Raw genomic sequence first — 22,037 nt, 5'->3', positions numbered from 1 at the left:
TCCCCAAGGCAAACCACGTTAGCGTTGTAAAATCCGTTATTAAATCCCCGCCGAAGCAGAAGTCACTGTGCCAATGTCCTTTTACAAAGCTGCACAGGGAAAGCAGTTGGTTTGTCTATAAACAACAATTTTCCCCCATATTTTAAAATGAACAGAGATACATATCACATCCTATGCAGAGACACTACTTGTAAGCAAAGGTCGACAATTCGGTAATATTTGGAAACACTGTATGCATTTTTTTTTTTACCTTAAGTACAGTGTTTTGAAGGAATAGATGGCCCAGAGCAAAATGTTGAGGCCTTTTTTTCCTTTCTTTCATCATTTTTTTCTTTTACTACTTTCGGTCCAACTGAGTGCAGCGATATGCATATGTAAACATATTCTTTAAAGCCGATCACCTTTAAGGTCATTCAGAAAAAAGTTGTCTTTGTTTTTGTGTGGTTTTGTTTTGTTTTTTAATAGCAGTATCGTTCTCCCAGAAGGCTCTTCGCGTCGGAGAGTCCAATTCGGATTGTGCTACAGAACAATCTGAGCAAAGCGGTGTGTTCGGCCCCGGCGAGGCGCCCGCGGCCGGCCAGTCCGGTGTCCCCGCGGCGAGGACGGCGCGGCCCGGGCGTTACCTCTTGCCGATCTCGCTTTGTCGGAGGAACTGGATGTTGTTGGCGCTGTCGGCCAGCTCAGGGTACTGCTCCACGGAGAGTACGTAGTACCCGTCGTAGCCCTGCACCTTGCCGGCGCTCAGCAGCTGCCGCTTCTCGCCCTCCGTCCAGAGGCGCGCGCCCTCCTCGCCGTCGCGCACGCGCTGCTGCTCGCGCGCCCAGGCCCTGGCGAGCGCGCGCTGCCGCGCCTGTTCCAGGATGCGCGCCTTCTCCTCGTCCAGTGTCATGCCGTAGCGCACGTGCAGCGCCAGCGCGCCGAACTGCATCTCCACGTCGGCGAACCTGCGCGTCCTGCCGTTCACCACCGTGGTGGACTGCGACACCGTCACGTTGATGCCGTTCTCCAGCGCCTTGCGGCCACTCGTCAGCCGCAGCGTGCCCAGGTCGCTCTCGGGCGTGGTGGTCTTGATGAAGTAGTGCGTGTCCTTGCCCTCGATGGTGAAGTGCAGGTTCTCCAGGTAGAAGGCGTTGTTGAGCACGGCCGCCACCTTGATGCAGTCCTCGTTGGCGATGTTGAGCACGTTGGTTTGCACGCGGCCCTGGCTCACGGCCAGCATGACGCCCTTGCCGATCAGCGACTTGACCGTGGCGAACCACAGCCACGACTGCTCGCCGCCCGTCCTGCGCCGGCTCACCTGCACCTCCGCCATCCGCCCCAGGGACAGGAAGGCCTTGGCTTGCCTCGCCACTTGCTGCTGGACTCCAAAAATGGGCTGGAAGGCAAAACACAACAGGTAAGGCATGAAAGAACGGCTGTAGCACGGGCCAGGCTTCCTGGCAGCTGACCAGAGAAGGGGGCGGGGGTCGGTGGAGACGTAGAGGCGGGGATTAAAGCCTCCACTGGTGCCTCAGAGATGAAAGGCCTGCCCAACCCTGGGTGGAGGAATGCACTCTAGATCCCTTCCCCTCAAGGTGATCCAAATGGGTTTTGAAACATAAAAAGGCTGAACTCCATCACGTATTTCTTAAAAGGTTTCTTAAGTTTCTAATGTGGGCAGAATATTCATGTTTTTAGCTTTTCTGGTACAGTTTCTAGATGCTCTCTTCCCAGGCCTGCGCCATGTGGGGAAGGCGGCTTATCAGGTCCTCCGTCCCAGGAGCTGTCTCCACGGGAGGCCGGGGCGGAAAGCACCAAACCCAGAGAAGGATCTGAAAGGCTGGGCTGCTCAGGGCCCATCACTGGGTCCCACTTTATATGCTTTGAAATGCTTGTGTTTTAAGTCAACTCCGTCCGTCCTCCCCGCGAACAGTTTTCAGCTCAAGATTGGCAGTGTAATGGGAGAACTGAAATGTACAGGGATGAGTATTTATTACTTTAGGAAAACAATTATTTTTCGCAGACTTGGGGACAGTGGACAGTCTACATTGGTAAATCTTTTAAATTGGGGGCATCTTACCTCAGACATTTCTTATACTACCAGATGTTTGGCCAGTGTCTCCCAAATAGAAACATCTGTTTCATGTGCAGCAATGAAAGAAACAGTTGTTTTTTCTGCACTTGGGGCAGCCTCAATGTCTCTGCCAGCGATTCCCTAAGCTGCCTTTATGATGTGCTTCTCTGGACAGAGAACTTGAACCATATTTAAAAGGCTGCCTAGGAAAAAAAGTTGGCAAGTCCATTTGTATAGTTAGACTTAAGTGTTTTCAGACATGCTGGAAAGTCATACAGAATTTGAATATGCACGTTCAAATGCATCAGGAAACCGCAGTGTGTCTTCATGGCACTTTATCAGTGTGGATATACCGTCTTGTGCTGCTTAATGACATGGATATATTCTGAGAAATGCACCTTAGGTGATTTTATTGTGCAAACATCAGAGTGCACTTACACAAACCTATATAGCACAGCCTACCACACACCTAGGCTATATGGTACAGCCTATTGCTCTTGGGCTACAGACCTGTACAGCATGTGACCGTAGGCAGTTATAACACAACGGTGAATATTTGTGTTTCTGAATATTTGTGTCTAAACATTTGTGTATCTAAAGGTGTGATAAAAATATGGTATAATCTTGCGGGATCACCGTTGTATATGTAGTTGTTGACTAAAACATTGCTATGCAGCACGTGTATTTGCAACATCTGAAAAAGGAATTGCTTTTAAGTATGAAAGATGTAACAGAAAACAGTGTTATTAGTATTGTATATGGTGTGTGTACGTATGTGTGTGTTAGCCATGATTGCCTTTCCTCTTTGTAGTCACTGAAATTACAGAAAATTGCTGGGGGGAGGGGCATTAATCTTAGAAACTCTGCACTCTCTTCTGCTTTTTATCATTATGGGGTAACCCAATTTCTTGACCTCTAATTATTCTTGCTTTAAGCTAGAAATTCTGGTGTTTTGTGGTACATTCCTTTCCAATCTCTGAATGGTGGGAATTGAAAGTGCCACCTTCTGAAATGGCAGCTTTGACTTTGCAATTTTCCATTATATTTCTTTCTTTTTTATTTCTCATAACAGTTACAGGCCTCTTGATCTGTTATTCTCAGGAAAATTCTATAAACCTATCTGGTTGTAGGTAGAGTCTTACCAGAGAACATTTATTTTTGTTTTTAATCTTTTCCCATGAAGCACTGTTAAATATTTTAAAGAAGGTGAACTTCATGGCATTGTTTGTGGGTTGCTCATTTGTAATATGAACCCCCTGCCCTTGTGTTTATTGTAGTTTTGCCTTTGAGTCCCAAGTGCCATAAATGTGCTTTCATGGGGTTCTCTGTAGAAACCCAGCACTCAAAAGTGAGCTTCTGCATTTTATTACTTTTTGATAATGTCTTTCTCTATTTTTATTAGCATCACGGAAAACACATTTAAGCCTGTTCAACAAGCCCCTGATTTGTTGAACAGAAATGCAGAGGAAGTGGTATTTTTCTTCCCTAAAAGAGTCAAAAAATTAAAAACCATCTTTGGTATAGTTTTCACAAGGGGAGTGTGATTCAGTATGGGTAAATAAGACAAGTAAGCCATATATCACCTTTCCATAGCTTTTCTTTTTGTTTCTTACCGGTATATCATCCCACTGCTGACTCTTCACAAGTTCGTAAGAAGGTTCTGTTAAATCAAATTTGGGAACAGGGAATCCAGGAATAGCATTGTGCAGATGGAATCCAAATGTCACCAGCCAGCTGTTAACATCTAGGAGAAGAGTGTTCAAAATGAAAGGTGTTAGAGTTTATTTTGTGCTAATTTGTTAATTTAAATTCTTACCTTAAAAAACTCCAATTTCACAAATAATAATATCAAAAAGAGCACATGCTTGCCTTCATCCTACAATTCAAACCCCACTCTCTATTTTTAGACCTGAGGACAAAAGCCTTCATAGCAGAACTATGGCAAATGCTACAAAAAATGCAGAGTAACAGACACTCACACAGACCGGATGAGCTGTCATTCCTGCTAAGTCGCATCCTGTGCTGGTAATAGTGATAAAAGGGGTAATCACAATGCGCAGCAGCATGAAAGAGACGCAGTTGTAGAAAACAAATGGGATTTGTTTTTGTAGTTAGTAAAGGCTGGTCTCAGATAGAAGTTGTGTGTTATTAGCTTTCAAAAGTGATTGCCCAAGGATATGTGGACTTCCACAACCCATTTTCTATTAATAAAAACCCGAAATGGAGGGTATTAAAATCAACGGTTGATTCTTAATCAGAGATGAATGCTGAAAGCTGGCAAAACTGGCCAAGGGCACAGAAGTCCTGATTACCATCAGTTGTGACTTCAAAGGCTCACTGTGCACAGGTGGAGACAAACTTTTTGGGGAGCAAACCTGGAAACCTTTAAAATGGTATTTTAAAATATTGCCATGTGACTCCAAAAGCCATTAAGCTGAGAATAAGGCTTTTATTCTATTCTGGAGCTTATAATGTTACAGAACTACTCAGCAGGCTTGCAGCTTTATGAGTACAGTTGGGTGTAGATTATTTTATATATTAAGCACATTGCTGGAAAATTTGAAATTGCATTCCACCTAATATATTTTATGCTGTTCCATCTCTCTTTTGATGTTTTTCAGAAAATGCTGCTATGGCATTCCCTGCAGTCCACGTTGCTAGGAGAGGATGAATTCAGGAGCTGTGGGCTTTCCAGCCTTTCAGGCAGCCCCTGTCAACACCCTTTAAATAACCAGAGGTAAACTGCTTGTCAGGATGATGGAGAGCCACTGGTTTCCCGTTTCCTTCTCTAGGGCACACACTCTCACCTCATTGCCAGGCTGGCAGGTCCTTTGTCCAGGCATCATATGGCTGTAAAACCAGTGATATTCTCCTTCTTTTAAATGGGATGGTGGTAGTGGTGGTGGGGAGAGAAAAGTCCCAAGTTGTTTACTTAGGATGGAAAGTGACACATTTTTCTTTGTGAGAGTGTAGACAAGACTGTGTGGGTGTGTGGGGGAATCTTATAGTTTGGGGAAAATTATTTCTCCCAAATGTTGGAGTATTGGGGGCAAAAAGTCTTTTACTCTGAACAATGTCTGCATAACAGTGAAAATCAGAGGGTCTTAACTATGGAAAACCACTGCCAAGATAATGGGATTTAAATGCAGACGTGTAGTGAAAAACCCCAAATGACAATACCATAAGGGTGTGACTGAACAAGGATGCTGAAAGAAGAGACTTTCAGCGGGTTCACATGGAAGAGAGATATGAAATGCTTTAGGCAGTCTGGAAAGGTAGGAAGCAGATGTGAAATGAACAGGGGCCGCATGTTGAGAGCTGTCCTGAGAACCGAGGGAACAGATACCTCGGGGTGCCTCAAATACTGAGCTAGAAAGGAGGCAGCCTGAAGGAGCGCCTAACAAGACAAGGAAAAGAAAAAAATCTTAAGCCAAACCAAACCAACCAAAAAAAAAAAAACAACAAACAAACAAACAAACAAAAAAAAAAAACAAAAGAAACTTCCTCCAAGAAACATGAATGTGGCAGAGAGGTTAATTATGGCAGTGTAAATCAGGAACGGATGGTGGAAGCAAGAGGATTCAGAATTCTTGGGAGTAGAGGTTGAGTAAATGAGTCAGCTCACTAAAGGGAACTAGAATAGTGCTTGCAAGGACCTTATGTCTGTTTTACTTCTTGGTGGTTCTGTGGTGGCAGAATTGGGATCTGATGTTTTACATCTTGCAAAACTAAAACAGCAACATGCACTAAACTTGGAAAGATCTTAAATCTATACCTTGAAAATTACCCTATACTGGTGGAAAAATTAGTGTGCCTGTTAGTAGTGTCGTCATGCAAGAGTTGCACTAAATGGCAATGAAGACAATGGTATAAGAAGACAGAAGAAGTGAGACCAGACACAGGATCCACTGGCTAAGAAACTGATGGGGAGAAACTGCTCCATTATTGTCCCGAGGTGAGGGTGGTGAAGAGGGAATTAAACACCTCCCAGGGATGAAATGGTGTGTCACACTGTGTTGTGTTTCACACTGATTATTTCCACGAGAACTTTATACATGTATTAAAGAAGCCAACATTGCACTTTTGTAAAGATAGTTACTGCTTAATGCAGCATTTCATGTATTCTTATATTTTATGCCATAAGGTAGATATTATTATCCACGTTTCATAGTGTAGGAAACTGAAACTCATAAGCACTATGTGACTTGCCAGTAGAGCCACACAGCTTGTAGGAGAGGAGGTGGGATTGGAACTCTGATTTTGGGACTCTGAATTCATGATGTTTGCTCACCCATGTCAATTCCCTTCTTTAAATGATTGGATTTCACATCATTTCAAAAACTTGTAGCCTTGGACATTGGCAGGCAGAATCGGAAGTAACTATGTCTCATTTTCCTTTTGTGGTTTCTCTATGGTTCCATAGAGAAATAAATACACTTATAAGGTGAGGCGTTTGATTTGATTTTGCATGAGCCAACTGTAAAGTTTAACAAAAAAGCAATTCCAGATATTTTGTGTATTAATCTAATGATTACAGTAATTCAGCACTTGGAAAGGAAAAATACACGCTTACCTGTGATGTAGTCTTTCACATCATGGATTTTGCTTGCAGGGTTGTTATTTCTAAACATGTACAGGTTAAAAGGAGCTGGGTCCTTCCCAATTCTTTTCCATATTTCTATGTCAGGCGTTGTCCATCTCCCTGCCAAAATGTCATAATCTCTTTCTCCAAAGTGGATTAATTTGGTGAGTGGGTCGTACAAGCCACCATGAAATCCAATTACCAGCTGAAAGTCAATATTGGAGTCAAAATAGATTTCGCCATATGCAGTGTACTGAATCTGTTTTAGCATAAGCCCATTGCTACTGAAAACAGCCAGTGGTGTCCCCGTGTTATCTGATGCAATGTAGAATTCATCCCCACTACTGATTTCCATGGCAAAAAGATGTCCTTGGAGATCATAATAAAGGGAGGTAATTTCTGAACTTGAATGGTTGTAGACATGAGTGATCCTAGTGGGATAAGTTAGGTCAGCATAAAAAAACTGCAGGTGCTGTCCCAGGCTGGTTTTGCTAGAAACACGCCTTCCCAGGCCGTCATAACGATAGATCACTGTCCAGCCACTGCCTTTACTGTAAACTCGAGTTAGAAGCCCCTTGGAGCTATATTCAAAGATCTCTGTGCCTCTTTGACGCAGGAAACCATCCTCATCCAGCCGATACTGAACATCACCCAGTCGAGTGATTCTGTCTCGCAGGTCGTAGCGAAGAGGGGTCAGACGTGCGCTGTTACTTGGGTTCAGTAGATGGAGATTTCCATTCAGATCATAGTTGTACCGCCACATGATCTTTTCATTTAGGTAAACTGTTTGGAGCTGCCCATCAACATCATATTCGTAAGCATATTTGGTAGTGTTGGCAAAAGGCCCTATTTTAATCTCTCTCTTGGTTACGCGACCCATGTTATCATATTGAATTGTAATCCAGTACATGAGCGACCTGAATATCTCATACTGAATTTCCTTGATGCGGCCATGAGCATCAAAGTGCTTCGTATAAGTCATTACAGCTGTGGAAATGATCTGGTTAATGTCATAATATATAACTCCAAATTTTCCAAACTGCTCAACTTTGCCAGAAATGTCATCAAACTGGTAGAGATCAATGGGCAGCGGAGTTTCATTGATGACACCCTGCATGCTGGTCACTCGGAAGCTGTTGTCATAGCTATAGTCAAATCTCGCATTTACCATCCCATCTTCACTAAAGCGGAAAATCTGTCTGTCAATCAGGGGGCCAATTTGTCTGTATCTAATGGTGCAAATAAAACCATCGCTCTGGAGGTTTACCGTTTTTAGGACTCCTGCTGTTTCATCATAGGTAAAACTGACTCTTGTGCTGTCATATAAAATTTCTGAGAGCCTGGTCTGCCTTCTGTATTTGAATAAGACCCTTCGACTTGTGCCCAGGAAAGCGGTTTGCAGGAGCAGCCCTTCCTCGTTGTAGTCTGTGATGATGGAGGCATTGCTTTCCGGGGGATTGTATATGTTGCGGTAGTAGCCGATGGATCGGATAGTCTGCATGGTGTGGCGAGCCACACTGGGCATGGTGATGGCAGACAGGCGGTCCCACATGTCATATTCGAAGATGTATTGCCGCTGGCTATGAAGCAGAAGAACCATGGACTGTAAGGAGAGAACATATTTGTTACCCAATGTTTGTGAATGGGGGAAGCAAAAAGCAGATGTAGTGACCACAAATGCACAGAAACACTCCATTTGAGAAAATGATTTTCATTTTAATTGAGTTATCCTTGACCTTATATGTTGTTAACGATTCCCTGCCTAATTTGCTTGGATGCTTAATTGTGAGGGGTTCTGCACTGAGTGGCTCTCGAGTCCTAATGTGCTGCCTGTCATGACTGTAGCATTCTGTTCGCAGACATTCACAGCCAGCCAGCAGATTGTCAGTGGATTTGGATAAGTCGTAATACAGCACGAGCAAAGTTGCTTTAAAGACAATATTTCAGGGAGAAAATAGCATATGGGAAATGCAATCCTATCCATAATTAGCAATTATTTAGTAAGGCGGCTTCCCCCCTCATTTGATTGAAGGACAATTCAAATCATGTGTAAATTTCCAGCAAATTTCCAATTTGCTCCTCCAGAGGGAGGAGCAAAGCATTCCTAATATAAAGAAGAGACATAAAATCAGCCAAAAATGGGTAACACGTACACAAACACTGTTAAATTAATCATCACATGGTGAATGAGAGCTGAAAATCCCCTTAGTAGAAATATGGATTTGGATATTGGGGTGTTTTGTTTTTTTTTTTTTTTGCAAATTGTTACAAGGCATCTGTACTGACAGTAAAATTTACATTCTGATATTTCCTTTTGTGGTTATGAAATCTGATTTGTACCTTACATGCTCTAAGAATGGTTTCTGGACTACATACTGCTTTGGTGCTAAATTATGAAATGAATAAATATATAAATAAAAAATAAACTCTGCCTGTTTTGTAAGTCATTGCAGAAAGACAAATGACAGTAATTTATCAGGCCAATCAGCATGAGAGAAGGTGGACCCAGCCGGTTAAGTAAAACTCTGCAGTGATACAGGGCACGGGTGGCTCTTCCTCTGCGTCTGTGTCATTGGTGGAGTGTGTTGAGGTGGGGACGTATCAGAACTCAAAACCGAGTCATTTTCTAGTATGAATGTTTGTCTCAAAGGCAAATGAAAGATCCTATGAATATGCTCTTTGGTAGATTGTATTTTGTAAGAAAGGAATTACAGGGAGATTGACTTTTCTTTCTTCCTTTTCTTTCACGTTCACTCCTTCTGACCCTAGTCAGTACCCCAAGCTGCACATCGTACAACTTAGCATTTTGCACATGTGGAACTCTAAGTCTCCATTCTTGCAATTGTGCATAGTTCTTAAGAAAGGGGAAACACCTAAGCTAGGATGCTTACTTTTACATGTAGAAGAAAGGAGAGATGCCACAAAGTACCTAAAAGTGTGACTTTCTGGCCGGGCGCGGTGGCTCACGCCTGTAATCCTAGCACTCTGGGAGGCCGAGGTGGGCGGATCGTTTGAGCTCAGGAGTTCAAGACTAGCCTGAGCAAGAGCGAGACCCCATCTCTACTAAAAATAGAAATTATATGGACAGCTAAAAATATATATAGAAAAAATTAGCTGGGCATGGTGGTGCATGTCTGTAGTCCCAGCTACTCGGGAGGCTGAGACAGGAGGATCCCTTGAGCTCAGGAGTTTGAGGTTGCTGTGAGCTAGGCTGACACCACGGCACTCACTCTAGCCTGGGCAACAAAGTGAGACTCTGTCTCAAAAAAAAAAAAATTAAAAAAAAAAAAAAAAAGTGTGACTTTCTAAGAAAATAACCTCTTTTGGTTAATAATGCATAAACAGGATCTACATGCTTTTTATGATTATGTTGAAGCTCTGCCAGGAGCAACACAAAACTGACAGCTTTAACTGTGCTAATGTAAGGCTCTTGCATAAACGAAAAAGCGCTAGCACGGAAATTATTTACAAGTGACTTACATGCAGAAGGTCTAATTTACGAATGTTGTCAATGTATAAGCTTGGCAGGTGGACAGTGTTAGTGCTTGTTTGTTTACAGCATAAATCACTTAAAAGGGTCTTGGATAGTAGAACTTAACTAAGGAGAAACTACTTTGCTAATGCAGAAATTTATCACTGCTGTACCAGTGTGATTTCCCTGTTGATGCTTAGAATAATAAATGGAACTCAGTCATGTGCCACTATTTTTTCCTCCCATAGTGCTCTGGGTGATTGCTGGAAAATGCTAATCATTCCTTCCTTATTTTTAACCTTAATGGGCAGGCATACCTTTTCCAAGTATGTGTAACTCCATGTTTTACCATCAGCAAAGACCCGAGATACGATCCTCCCCTGTCCGTCATAATCCACTTTTTCGCTGGTGGTGCCCCGCTGGATGCTGGCAATTTGGCCTGTGGATGAGTAGGTGACGTTGACGGCCATCAGCTTGCTGCTTGGCAGCCAGAGAGTCGGGTGCCCGGATGTGTCATAGGCGATCCTCAGAAGAAATTTACGGTGGTCATCATAGATCTTTTCTGTCTTTGTTGTTCGATCAAAGTCAACTGAAAGGAGGTTTCTGCCATTAACCTGTTACAACACCAACAAGATGATGAAATAAATCATGCTATTCCAACACTAGTCCCTTATTACTCTTCTGAGTCCCCGGTATTGTTTAAACACCATTTATGATGATTGATCTCTTTGTCAGTAAATTAATTTAGCAACTTCTTGGGTACAAGTGCAAGGCAATAGATTAACTGCTCTTTTAAAAGGTTTTATTAAGCAGAAAGACAGCCTGGCATTTGTTCAAAACCTTTTCAATTAAATGTTGTAAACTAAAACAGTTGATAAGAAAATACCAACATGTATTTGCTTTAAAGTTTGTTCCAAAGATCTAAAGGTGATAAACACGTAAATGACTCAAAGCTCCTCCCCCAATAAGACATTAGAAAATAATTGCTTAGTAAATTAATCATGGCTACATTAACTACAACACAGTGGTAAACGTGACTCTAACCCTTTGAAGAGCAGTTAAGTAGAAGTTGGAACCCACATTACTGTAAATTATTAATGAGTTTAAATAGCAGCAGGTTACAAACATGATCATTGCTTTTGGCTCCGTGCTGAAATGCCACAGTTTTTTAGACTGTCTCTTGATAAGATCTGGTTAACTGGCAGGGACTTTAGCATCCTTTACCACCACATATACCCAGTCTGAATATTGTAGTTAATTTACAAATCCAGTGCCATGCTGTTGTACTAAGGTCTCTGTGTGGGTAGGTGCCATGTCCAGAATCTTTGACGAAATCTGGCTGTTCCTCTGTGATCCAAGGCACACACAAACCAGCATTCATTATTGCAATGGAAGTGTGGCCCCCGTTAGATTCTGCTTTCCAAATAGTCTACAGTGTTTGCAGACTGTGAGCCTCTGAAGGGCACAGAGCATGGCCTGTTCATTCTTTGGTCTTCTACAGCACCTTTGTAGGGGTGGTGGCTTGCACATTCTAAAATGCTCATTAACTGTTTGGATTGTTAAAAATTAAATGGGAAAACCTTAATTTTACATAACCATGTCCTAGCCAGAACCTTCGAAATCAACAGCTCCAGCTGATCAATTATATATATATATATATATATATATGTATACATGCATACGTATGTGTGCCACTCAGATCTGTATATGCATGTAAATATATGTATGTGTACATCCGTAGTATGCATGTATATCTGTGTAAAATGTGAGATAAAACTAATTTTTGCATTCTATCATTGACATTAAACACATCCCATGCAAAAATACTCCTTAAGCTTAAACTTTTCCAATTAGCTGTCCAATGGGAGTACTATGACATCCACAGAAAGGTAACACTCTAAGCTAAAAAGAAGTCATATTGAGGGTGTAACATCCAGAAATGATTTATAAAAAATGAGAAAGGGCAGAGCCCTGGGTATAAATCAGATCTTCATTTTTCAGTCCTGTCCTTTCAGGTCCAGCTGATGTGGAAAAACCCCACAGCATTGTATCGTAGCAGATGCAGCGGGGCGAGGGCCTGTGCTGGGAAGGACCGTAGGAGTCAAAAAGCCTGAACTCCACACCGGATAGGGCCGCCGAGCAGCATGACTTTGGGCTTTCCACCTCTCCGATCTGTTTTGCTGGCTGTAAATACAGAGGCTGGACTGGGTCCCTCAGGGTCTGTCTTTCCATGATTGTCACTTGATGCTGACCAGCCAGCGGCCAGCTTTCTGAGCTTCCGTTTTCCCATGTGGAAATGTCTGCGTAGTACTTGCTCCCTGCCTCGTATGAATTTCGTGAAACTTCACGAGTTTAGCTTTGCAGAATGCTTCGTGTTCCTTGGAAAGAAGCTACTAGCTAACGTTACAAATCTATTTTTTAAAGTCTGTAGAAAGATGTGATATCAAATTCACTTGATAACTGGTAGAATCAAGTTCTTCAGCTTATATTTGCACTACATTTTTTGATGCCTTAAGAGGAGGTTTTGCACAATTTAAATGGGTTTCTCCAATTGTATTTTAAAAGGAAGAAAGAAAAAGCAACCCTGAATGTTTAGCTTTGCCTTCCTTTTTTCCTTCCTTAGGTTATTCCAGGTTTCACATAACCATGAAAGACGACTGTGTAGTTTCCATGGACAAAGCTGCCCACATCATTGCCCCATCTGTTTTTCACTTTGCATTCATTCCAACCTGCATTTCAATTCCTGACTGCTTTCCTTTCTGCCGTATTTCTGGTTAGAGTGCAGGCCGGGTACTATTGGTTGCTGTGGGCAGAAGGGCACAAAGACAGGTCCGGAGTCCCGCCTTGTCGCTGCCGACACCACTGGCTTCTGATTTGCCTCTTTGCTTTGTGAGTGTGGCTGCACGACGTGGGAACATCCAGATGAAAGTCAAATGGGGTCATTACTGTTGCCACTGTGTGAGTCGCATACCAACATGCCACTCTATGGAAGCATCTAGAAGAACTGTGTGACCAAACATATGGGTAGAAGTTGAAATTTTTCTTTTTATTCAGACAAACGTTGTATACAATACCTTTCTTACATGCTCAAACTGAAGTGAGAAGGAAAGACATAGAATGTGGCCATGTTCTTTCCCGAATTCCCAGCCCAAGCCAAGGCTTTAACCGTTCTCACCATTTCCAGGCACCAGCCACTGTTATCCAATATGTAAAATTTCAGAAGCCCCTCACAGATATCAAGTATTTTCTCTTCCTTCCAAACATGCCTGGGCTTTTTCCTCTGGGTGTGGTACACAAAGCACAGCAGTCAGGGAACCTCCATTACGGGACGTGGTCCTGATTCACTACACCTTTATGAAGTCATGGTGACTCTTCAATCTTTTTTTGTTCTTAACAGTCATAAAGCACCAGCATTATTCCATGCTCCAGTGGGCTTTTAATAAATGTTTTTAATCATTATAAAAATATCAAGTTAAATCAAATAGTTAATTGAAAGATGAAAAACTCTGTATCTCATCATTACTATACCTCCAGCTATATAAAAATGAATCCAAATGTTGTATATGGATAAGAGATCACCACGAATTCCTTTGTGATATACAATATTTAAGTTAGCATGGAAAATCTCCATTTTCTAAGATCATGTCCAGCATGATTGTAATTAATCACAACAGCCCTTTGATGCTGGAAGGGGTTCAGCTATAACTTTCCCTCTGCAATGCTTGAAAAACTACACCATAGTGATGTGCAACAATTTTCCCATGGAGAGGTGCCCCGGCATGTCGGCTTATGCCTCACTTATCCGAGATGTCACATAGGGAAGTGAGGAGGGGCTAGCTTGCTGCCCAGCATACATGGTGACGGTACTGGGACTCCTGCGTTCCCGTTAGAGCATGACTTACTACAGGTTGTGCTGCATCTCCGCCCCCGTCAGCAAGTGCCAACTGCCTTGTGCCACCCCACTCTAGGCCGTGCCGCTCCGACGAAAGTGAGAAATAGGCCGCCACGCAAATGTGACTGGCATAATGAGATGGAAATACGCATCGTATTTATGTATGCCTTTAAACACACGTTTGGCTTTCAAATTTTGAGAATTTCTTTTTTAAATGATTTACTACAGTTTTTCCTCTAAGCCTCTGAATTCTAGGCAGCTCTAGGAGATGAGTTTTATTGTTAGAACACCATGATGATTTTTTGTAACTGATTGAAGGCTGGTTCTAAAGTCCAGCCCTGATAAAAAAACTGGGAATATTTACCAGATATTATAAGACAAAGACAGGCAACTGCTATGGATGTATATCCTTTTTTTTTTTTTTTTTTAAATGTAGCTGCAAACTGGTAAGTTACGGAATTGTCTTGTCTTTACCCTGCTGTGCTGCCCCTCATCTCTGTGACACTTTCATGTGCTTGTCACCTCCTGCTGCATCCAGGCCCTTCTCCGCCAATGCACCGTTTCACAAAAATGCTTTTCACGCTGCTAGTTTCACATATAATTTTTCCTTTTCTACTCCCTGCCTTTTTAACTTTTTAATCTATTTATATACATATATAGTGTTATCTCTATTTATCCTGCTATGTCTAATGTTAAGTTTGTTTACTGCAGTCAAACATGCGCAAGGGTGTGCTGTTCATAGAGCCCCTCTCTTCGGAAGATCTGGCTGCAGTGAAACAGAGAGAATCCATATTGTGAGGTCGGCTTTCCACATTCTTTCATTTATTGGATAAATATTTGAGTGTCCACCATGTGACAGGCTCACAGCTAAATCTAGGTCAATAACTTAAAAATGAAGAGAAGTTTCTGCTAGGAAACAATGCACGGTGGGAGAGGAGACGTCGTCTGTCTCCAGAAAGGGTGGACCGGGAGTGGGTGGCCCTCCGGGCTGAGCCTGCAGGCCATGGTGGGCCTGGGTCTCCCTCCACTCCCCACTCTCCCGTTTTGGCAGACTCCAGGCTCAGTCCTTAAACCAGATTTTCATATCATCACTTTCTTCCCAGAATTTCCCTTAGAATCCACAGAGGAATGAAATTAGCAGTCGGAGCTGGCACATCCAATCTTATCTTGAAAGGAAGGAGCACTCCCTTGCGATCGTGGCGTTGTCTCTGGGAGAGCAATCGAACGTATCAGCTGGAAATCTCCTTTCGGGGGTCTGCACAGGCCATTTTAAATAGTTTATTTTCTGGAGTGTCTTGCTGAGGCATTGTGGTTCTGCCACTTAGAAAGAAACTAACACCTGTGCCTGTGTGTTCTGGTCTCTTTCTCCCTTAAGAGTGAGGTATTTTCTTCATTTCAGGTCAGGCCGAGAACTAGAGACTTAAGATTGGGTTTCCTCTCTTTTTCTCTACCCTACCTAACTTCTTTTTATGTCTTGAAAGGCAGCGTTACAGGGAAAAACAGGAGATGCTTATATATAACTTTTCTTAAAGAACAGCAGCTAATATGTTACGTGGTCAGTTTCTGGACCAAGTGTTTCCCACTCTTCCCTGTCTCCACTGATACTCTCCCACCCGGCAAGCTGAACAGCTCCTTCCCAGCCGCCGGCTGAGTGGAAATGCCCAGTGTTCGCTACGTGGTTGTGAGGATCTGGGGTGGGGTTAGGGATGTATAACCAGCTTGGATTTGGAAACTACTTTCACATCGTCTCATTTGATTCTTGTAACAATTGTGCGAAACAGAGGAGTATAGGGTGAATTTCATTGATCTGTGGTATAGCTATATATCTCTCTCAATGTGATATTATCTAGATGATATTATATTATTTATGTCATAATATGGATATCATTGGTATAGATAAGGAAACTGAGATTCAGCCATGTTATGATTTTACCATAAGGTTTACTATTGGTAAAAAGTGGAGCCTGATCTAGAACACGTAGTTTTAAAAATTCGCATTAAGTGCTGTGTGTTCTTTGGTATGCAGAGCGAGGAGCACAAATGTGAGCAGTATCGCTGTGTCTTTTGATGAAGTCCCATGTCTGAGAAGAGGTGTGACTCTGTGTGTGCACACACGTATATCATTCCGGCTTCAGGGATCAGGCTGCGAACCAGCTTTCCGTGTGCGATGGCCCCCGCAGCTGGGGCCCTGGGAAGCAGCAGCAAGCGGAGGCGGCCGGCGTGGCTGCAGGCAGTGGCAGCCTCCTCGGTTCAGCAGAGGAAGAGGCAGGAGCTGGAGTTCACTTTGGCGACAGACCATGACGACCATGACCGTGACCCCAGGAAAGTGACCTGGAAGATGTTGGGAGCTTGTTTTCTCGGCCATCCCTTTATTCTCCCCAGTCTCATTCTCCCGCTGGTGCCCTGCTGCCTTTTCTTCTCAGTCCTCTTGCAAGCTGACCTCCCTCCAGCCTCCCCAGCTGCAGCCCGCCAGACGGACCCACACGGGACTGGCACCAGGGCGTCCTGCTCCCACAGCCTGCGATGGGGTGAGGGGAGCACACAGCATTGGCCCCAGAAGACCACATATTTAGAGTCCCAAACACTTGTCTTGCAACTGAACCAGAATCAGAATATAACCTGTAAGTTAGACACAGTCTATACTTGATCCACTGATTCTTTTTTTAACTTCATCTCTCTAGCCAGAGACATTATTTAGTAGCTGTTTTCTTGCCCTGAAGGATTGCCAAGGTTCATAATGTTGGCCTGTTAGGGTAATAATTTAATCATTTTGGGTGCAAAAAAGTGGACATGAAGAGTGAGCCCCATGGTTTGTTCTTTCACCTTCATTTTCAGTAATTTTTTCAAATGGCAAGGGAAGTAATGTTGGGAAGAATTATCTACACTTACCTGATAAACTAAAATTTGCTTCCTAATAGAAAGAATGAATCAGGTTCAGTTTACAGTGGCTAAAGGTGGTTTTTTGCAACCTGTTTCAGTATTTAATCTATGTTGTCTTTACCAAATAGCTATCATAAATCAGAGCTTGCCTTCACATGCCTCAATATATCTGGCCTATAATGTGAGAGGGATTTAAAAAAAACCGCATAACAAGGAATTGCAGATAACATTTTGCAAAGCTCAATTACACCAGCATAATCAGAAATATTGCATTTCTCCTAAAAGTAATATAAATTGGAGTTTTCCATCAATAGAGAAGAGGCAGCAGTTAGGTTCTCAGGTTCATACTCTTCTATGTACCCAAACTGTAGTTTTAAAATACTGAGATGCAAAGAAAGAATTCACCTTTCAACGGCCAGCCTATCTCTTTCACTACACATATTTATGCTTTTGGAAAACTTTCTATATTTAAACCAATTCTTATCCCATCTTCACATTAAGAAGCCATCAATCCTACTTGAATAGGCAAAGGAAAAGCATAAGATTATCAAGATAATGTGAGTAAAATAAGAACCCTGGCTACTTAGGATTATGCTGTATGCAATTTCCTAACTTTACAGGGAGAATTTCTTTTTAATCATAGATATATTGAGGAAAACATGTTCTCAAATGAGTGGCTTTTATCCCAAGCAATCGTAACGGCGTGATGGCTGGCTGCCACTCAGGCTCTGCGCTAGGATGCCGACCCCGCTGAGTGTGGCCCACACAGTGCAGGCAGGGGAGGGCACACCGCCATGCGCAGACACCCAGGGCTGCCGCCATCTGCTGCTCTCCCGCACTCACTTACCCTGAGCTTTCGACCAAACACATTCACTTTCCCCTGGGCTTGCTCTTTTCGGAATCTCCATTCCACCAGATTTTGACCATTCTCACCAGGAAGAGTCATGTTTCTTTTGGCAACCGTTGGGTTAGCTGTGCCAGCCAGGACGTGTGGCTCTGTCTGGTAGTGCGAGTCCAGACCACTGGCGTAGATGATCCTAAGGGAGCCGTCGTAACCTATCTGGTAGCTGTTTCTCAACTGATCTAAAAAACAAGAAGCAGAAAACATGAACTCTTAGGTATGGATTAAACACTTGGCCGGTTGTACAGTGAGATACGATATAAATTTCTAAAATGTTGATTAGACGTAAAGAGTACTTAATTAATGATGTTCTTTTAGAAAGTAACGAAACAATTTTGATTGCTGGCATTTCATGCTGTCAGAGGTTTGGCTTAATATTAAAGGCAAACTTTAAGGGAATTTAAAGTGCTTCTCCAATTTAATAGATTTCTTTTTCCCATTTGCCTGATAAAATGAGGCCTCGGGCTCCATGGGATGTGCATTAGATAAATACTTTGTCAAGAGCCAAGTGTATGGTCTTTTAGGAGGCTGGTGTGCCCCCTCCAGGGTCTTAGAAGACTTCCCTCCCCTACAGCCGTCCCTAGGTCTTTTGTCAAAGATCCTTTGAAAGGATTAGTGTCTACACCTTGAATACCAAAAATATAAAGTGATAGTCCCCCTGAAATTGACTTTAAAAAAGGGCAGTATGAGGACATGCTCTGGAAAACTGTGTTAGATGGCTCAACAATGGTCAGATCATGAGTGTGAAGAGTTGGAATTAAGTTGTTTTATTAAATGGGAATGGAAATAGACACTATTCCCATAGGCTGACAGGTCATTTTATACATTATGCTATTTTGAAAAAAAAACATATATATAACTAACTAAATGTTACATGTACATTCTAGATTATTTCACCAATATCTAGAGGTTTATATTTTCACCTCCCTTTTTCTGGTTCATCTTAGGAAATGGGGGTTGCCACATTCTATCTGGGTGGTAGTGGTATTTTAAAACTATCAGTTTAAAATTATGCTTTTGTGTTTACCTTGAACCATGGTGTAGAAAGAATCGATTGAGGACAGATTCGAAGTGATGCTGACATCTTCTTCTCGGCTGGATGATTCGATGTCCACTGTGATGGCCTTGTCCATGTCCCCATGCAGGTTTGTGACCACTCCGGTTGGAAACGTGACATTTGTCAGACGACCTTCACTGTCGTAGCTAAAGCAAAGAGGCATTAACTCAGTATTACGTAGGAGACTGCAGGTTCTTGTTACTTATAACTATAACGTGCAGCAATATTCGTTGCACAAATTTGGAAGAATGTTTGTCTTTGTGCATGAGCTACACAGAGTGAGGACTTCAAACATACTTTGAAGTAATCAAAAACCTGTTTAACATGGAAAAGCCTCGCCGGTGAGAGCAACAGTAAACAGAATGGTTCTCCATCTCCGCACATGATTCTTTGAAGTGTGACCAAAATCCTCCTGCACATCTAATTGGCTGTTTCAAAGGGAACATGTTTGCTGATATTAAATTCCTTAGTATTCCTGCATATTTTCTACGAAGTAGATTTAACTCGCTGTTATATCAGTTTTTAAAGTTTTACTAACTTATCCCCTCTATGGTAGTACAACATGCATATATATAAAACTTTGTAAAACAGTAGGTATACATGCATGTATGTATTTGCACATGTAAAATACTCCTTTAATACTTGAGACATCTTTAACAAATCAATATAATAAAAGCCTTCTAAGGACTTTCTTATTTCTCAGTGATTGACATATTTATAATGGTAAATTGGAACTTACATTTTGGCAGTGGTGATGATAACCTAGCTTGTCTATACTGATGATAACCTAGCTTGTCTATACCATTGTAAGAATGGGTGATATCTTAAATGGTGATTTATTATGTTTAGTGAAATGAATGCAGTATTTCCTTATGTTTAATGATTATTTGCCCTTTTATTATACATATACTCTTTTTAGCATATAAACATAAGAGAAACTTATAATTTAAGTGTTAGGATGTATTTTAAAAGCTGTCCTGTGCTCCTAAATATGCATGATAGATACAGCATTTGACTAAATTTTTTTGTGATTTTTGTATTTGTAGTGCACCAGAGAAAATTTCAAAAATGACAGACTTGCCTGAAGAAAGGGAAAAAAAATGCAAAATTCTGAATGAAAAATAGAGATTTTCTTGGGATAACAATATACTTAAGGTTGGGTTTCAGATTGATACTAAGGCCACTTCATTAATAAAAGGTTCTAAGATGTGAAATGGAGACTTGAACCATGTCCTGGTTAACTAAGTCCAGATGCAGAACTAGTAGAGAAAGGATGTTATTCGAGAAAGACAAGAGTCACCAGGGGAGAGAAAAAAGTGGAAGAGGATCATAATAATAGGTGAACATACAGGGCGACTTGGGAGTAAGGGGTGTAAAAGAAGTGCTTAAATGATATTTTGGAATAAAAGGATAGAGAGTTTTTAGAGTGCAAAAATTCATTTTGAAAACTGTGGGTGATAATTAGAAGATTCTATTATAGTTGCTAAAGACGGAGAAGACTGAGCAAGGGCAATGTTATGGTGGGGAGAGGAACGGAAGGAAGAGCAAGGCGAGGGACGGGGACCTGCTCGGCGCCCGGAGATGAGCTGATCCCATTAATTCAGTGGAGACAGCACCAGTCAGATCACCGGCTTGACGGACGTGATCCGACAGCCTGCCACGCTGCTCAGCCAGCGGCAGCAACGCGCACTCAGGAGGCAGAAGCCAGAGATGGAGCAACAGAAAGCAAATGCACCATTAAGTATCATCATTGTTTGGACTCACAAAAGGCAGAGCTGCAGGAACAAAGCTGACACCACCCCCCTCCCCGCCAACCCAAAAGCCCCTGGCAGATTAAGGTATAGATGAAAGAAGTCCAGCATAGTTTATAGCTGTCATTTCTTTTTTGAAGAAATTATCGCTCTTGAAGAAACAAACACGTATGGGTGTATTTATGCAGCAAGCAAAGCAGAATTACAGAATTATTGACAAAACTGGCCTGAAGTTCAGTCGTGAGTTTGGTGTAATTCTTGCATCACATTATACTTCTCATAGTACGATGTGCAGAAACTGCCACTGGGTTTTAAAAGAATTAACACATTTTTGAATGCTCCTGTATCAAAGATAAGACTTCTGTTTCACACTGTTTACTCCCTGCCCCCCATCATAGAGATGGAAAAATGAAAATATGATGTGATTAGGGGACTTGATCAGGAACTGGAACTTCTGTGCAGCTGACCCCAGGCCCATTAGCCCTCCTGTAAATGCCCGTGCCCGGTTTAAAGTTGAGGACTCTAGTTTTAGATATACGATACCCCCTGCAAGCCGCTTGCTGATTCATTCTCGCTGCTGTCACCGGCCTGCACTTTTTCGACCCTTTCGCTGGTTTATATTTTCCAGCCCCATTCACTCCAAAGCAGAAACTTCACCTTTCTCCTGCAGAAAGCACTTCTCCAACCTTTGACTTTGCTCTTTCATTGGCTTACCGCACATCCCACTTCCTGCTGGGCAGGCATTTTGTATCACAGGATGCTGAGCACACGGAGATACGGCCTGGGATGTTGAGCATTCAGACTGTCACCTATTAGCCTTTGGTTCTTTGGGAAATAAAAATACAAGTAACCTTTGTATGGAGTACAGTTAGAAGGACATAGGGTTAAGCTGGGATCTTAGTGGCCCAGCTTAACAGTTTAGCCCTGGAAGTTCTGAATTTGTGCCTTCTGAGGAGTAGCTGAACCTACGTGAAGGCACTGGCGGGGCTGGAGTGTTGCACGAGGCAGGCCAGGAAAGCTACTCCTGAGTAAGAAGGGCGCTCAGAGTCTGGCTGGGGAGAGAAGTCACTAGGTGAAAAATTTAACTATTAAACGTAAGTGCCCTGGGAGTGATCGGATCCTCCAGAGTGACCGGCATGCGGAAAGGGAGGCTTTCATGCTGGAGGAGCTAGGGAAGAGCCACAGCAAGGTGGGGACCAAGCCGGCCTTGGAATAGACAGGATGCAGCCAGGCAGCTCAGGCAGGGGAGGACCCTGCAGGCAGGAGGGGGACACTGGCAGGGCCATGAGGGACGATGGTGGGAGTGGAGGGGCCTGGCTGAGGCCTGGCGCCCAGTAGGGGAATCGCATGGCAGGGGGGCCTTGGGCAGGCCCTCTTGCTGGAGGGTATGGGGTGCTGAAGATTTTAAAGAAAAGCGAGGTTTTAACGAGGAGCCCAAGGTGGGGGTGA

At 42.8% G+C, this 22,037-nt stretch overlaps 1 protein-coding gene across 8 annotated transcripts in view; it reads right to left on the bottom strand.

Moving 5' to 3' along the window:
• Nucleotides 1-50: 50 nt before the first annotated feature.
• TENM3 (teneurin transmembrane protein 3) overlaps nucleotides 51-22,037 on the bottom strand; it is a 427,807-nt gene continuing 405,820 nt past the window's right edge. For all 8 annotated transcript variants that reach the window (XM_069493436.1, XM_069493435.1, XM_069493438.1 and 5 more), the window contains 6 exons: nucleotides 18,808-18,983; nucleotides 17,727-17,962; nucleotides 10,425-10,721; nucleotides 6,627-8,238; nucleotides 3,667-3,797; nucleotides 51-1,375 (listed from right to left, as the gene is read on the bottom strand). In XM_069493436.1, the coding sequence (XP_069349537.1) occupies nucleotides 620-1,375; nucleotides 3,667-3,797; nucleotides 6,627-8,238; nucleotides 10,425-10,721; nucleotides 17,727-17,962; nucleotides 18,808-18,983 (3,208 nt within the window). In that variant the 3' untranslated portion in view covers nucleotides 51-619. The remainder of the gene's footprint in view (nucleotides 1,376-3,666; nucleotides 3,798-6,626; nucleotides 8,239-10,424; nucleotides 10,722-17,726; nucleotides 17,963-18,807; nucleotides 18,984-22,037) is intronic.

The sequence above is a fragment of the Eulemur rufifrons genome, chromosome 18 (genome assembly GCF_041146395.1).
Source record: "Eulemur rufifrons isolate Redbay chromosome 18, OSU_ERuf_1, whole genome shotgun sequence".
Lineage (NCBI taxonomy): Eukaryota > Metazoa > Chordata > Mammalia > Primates > Lemuridae > Eulemur > Eulemur rufifrons.
The sequence above is the reverse complement of the archived record's forward strand: the minus strand, read 5'-3'. Positions and strand labels throughout refer to the sequence as shown.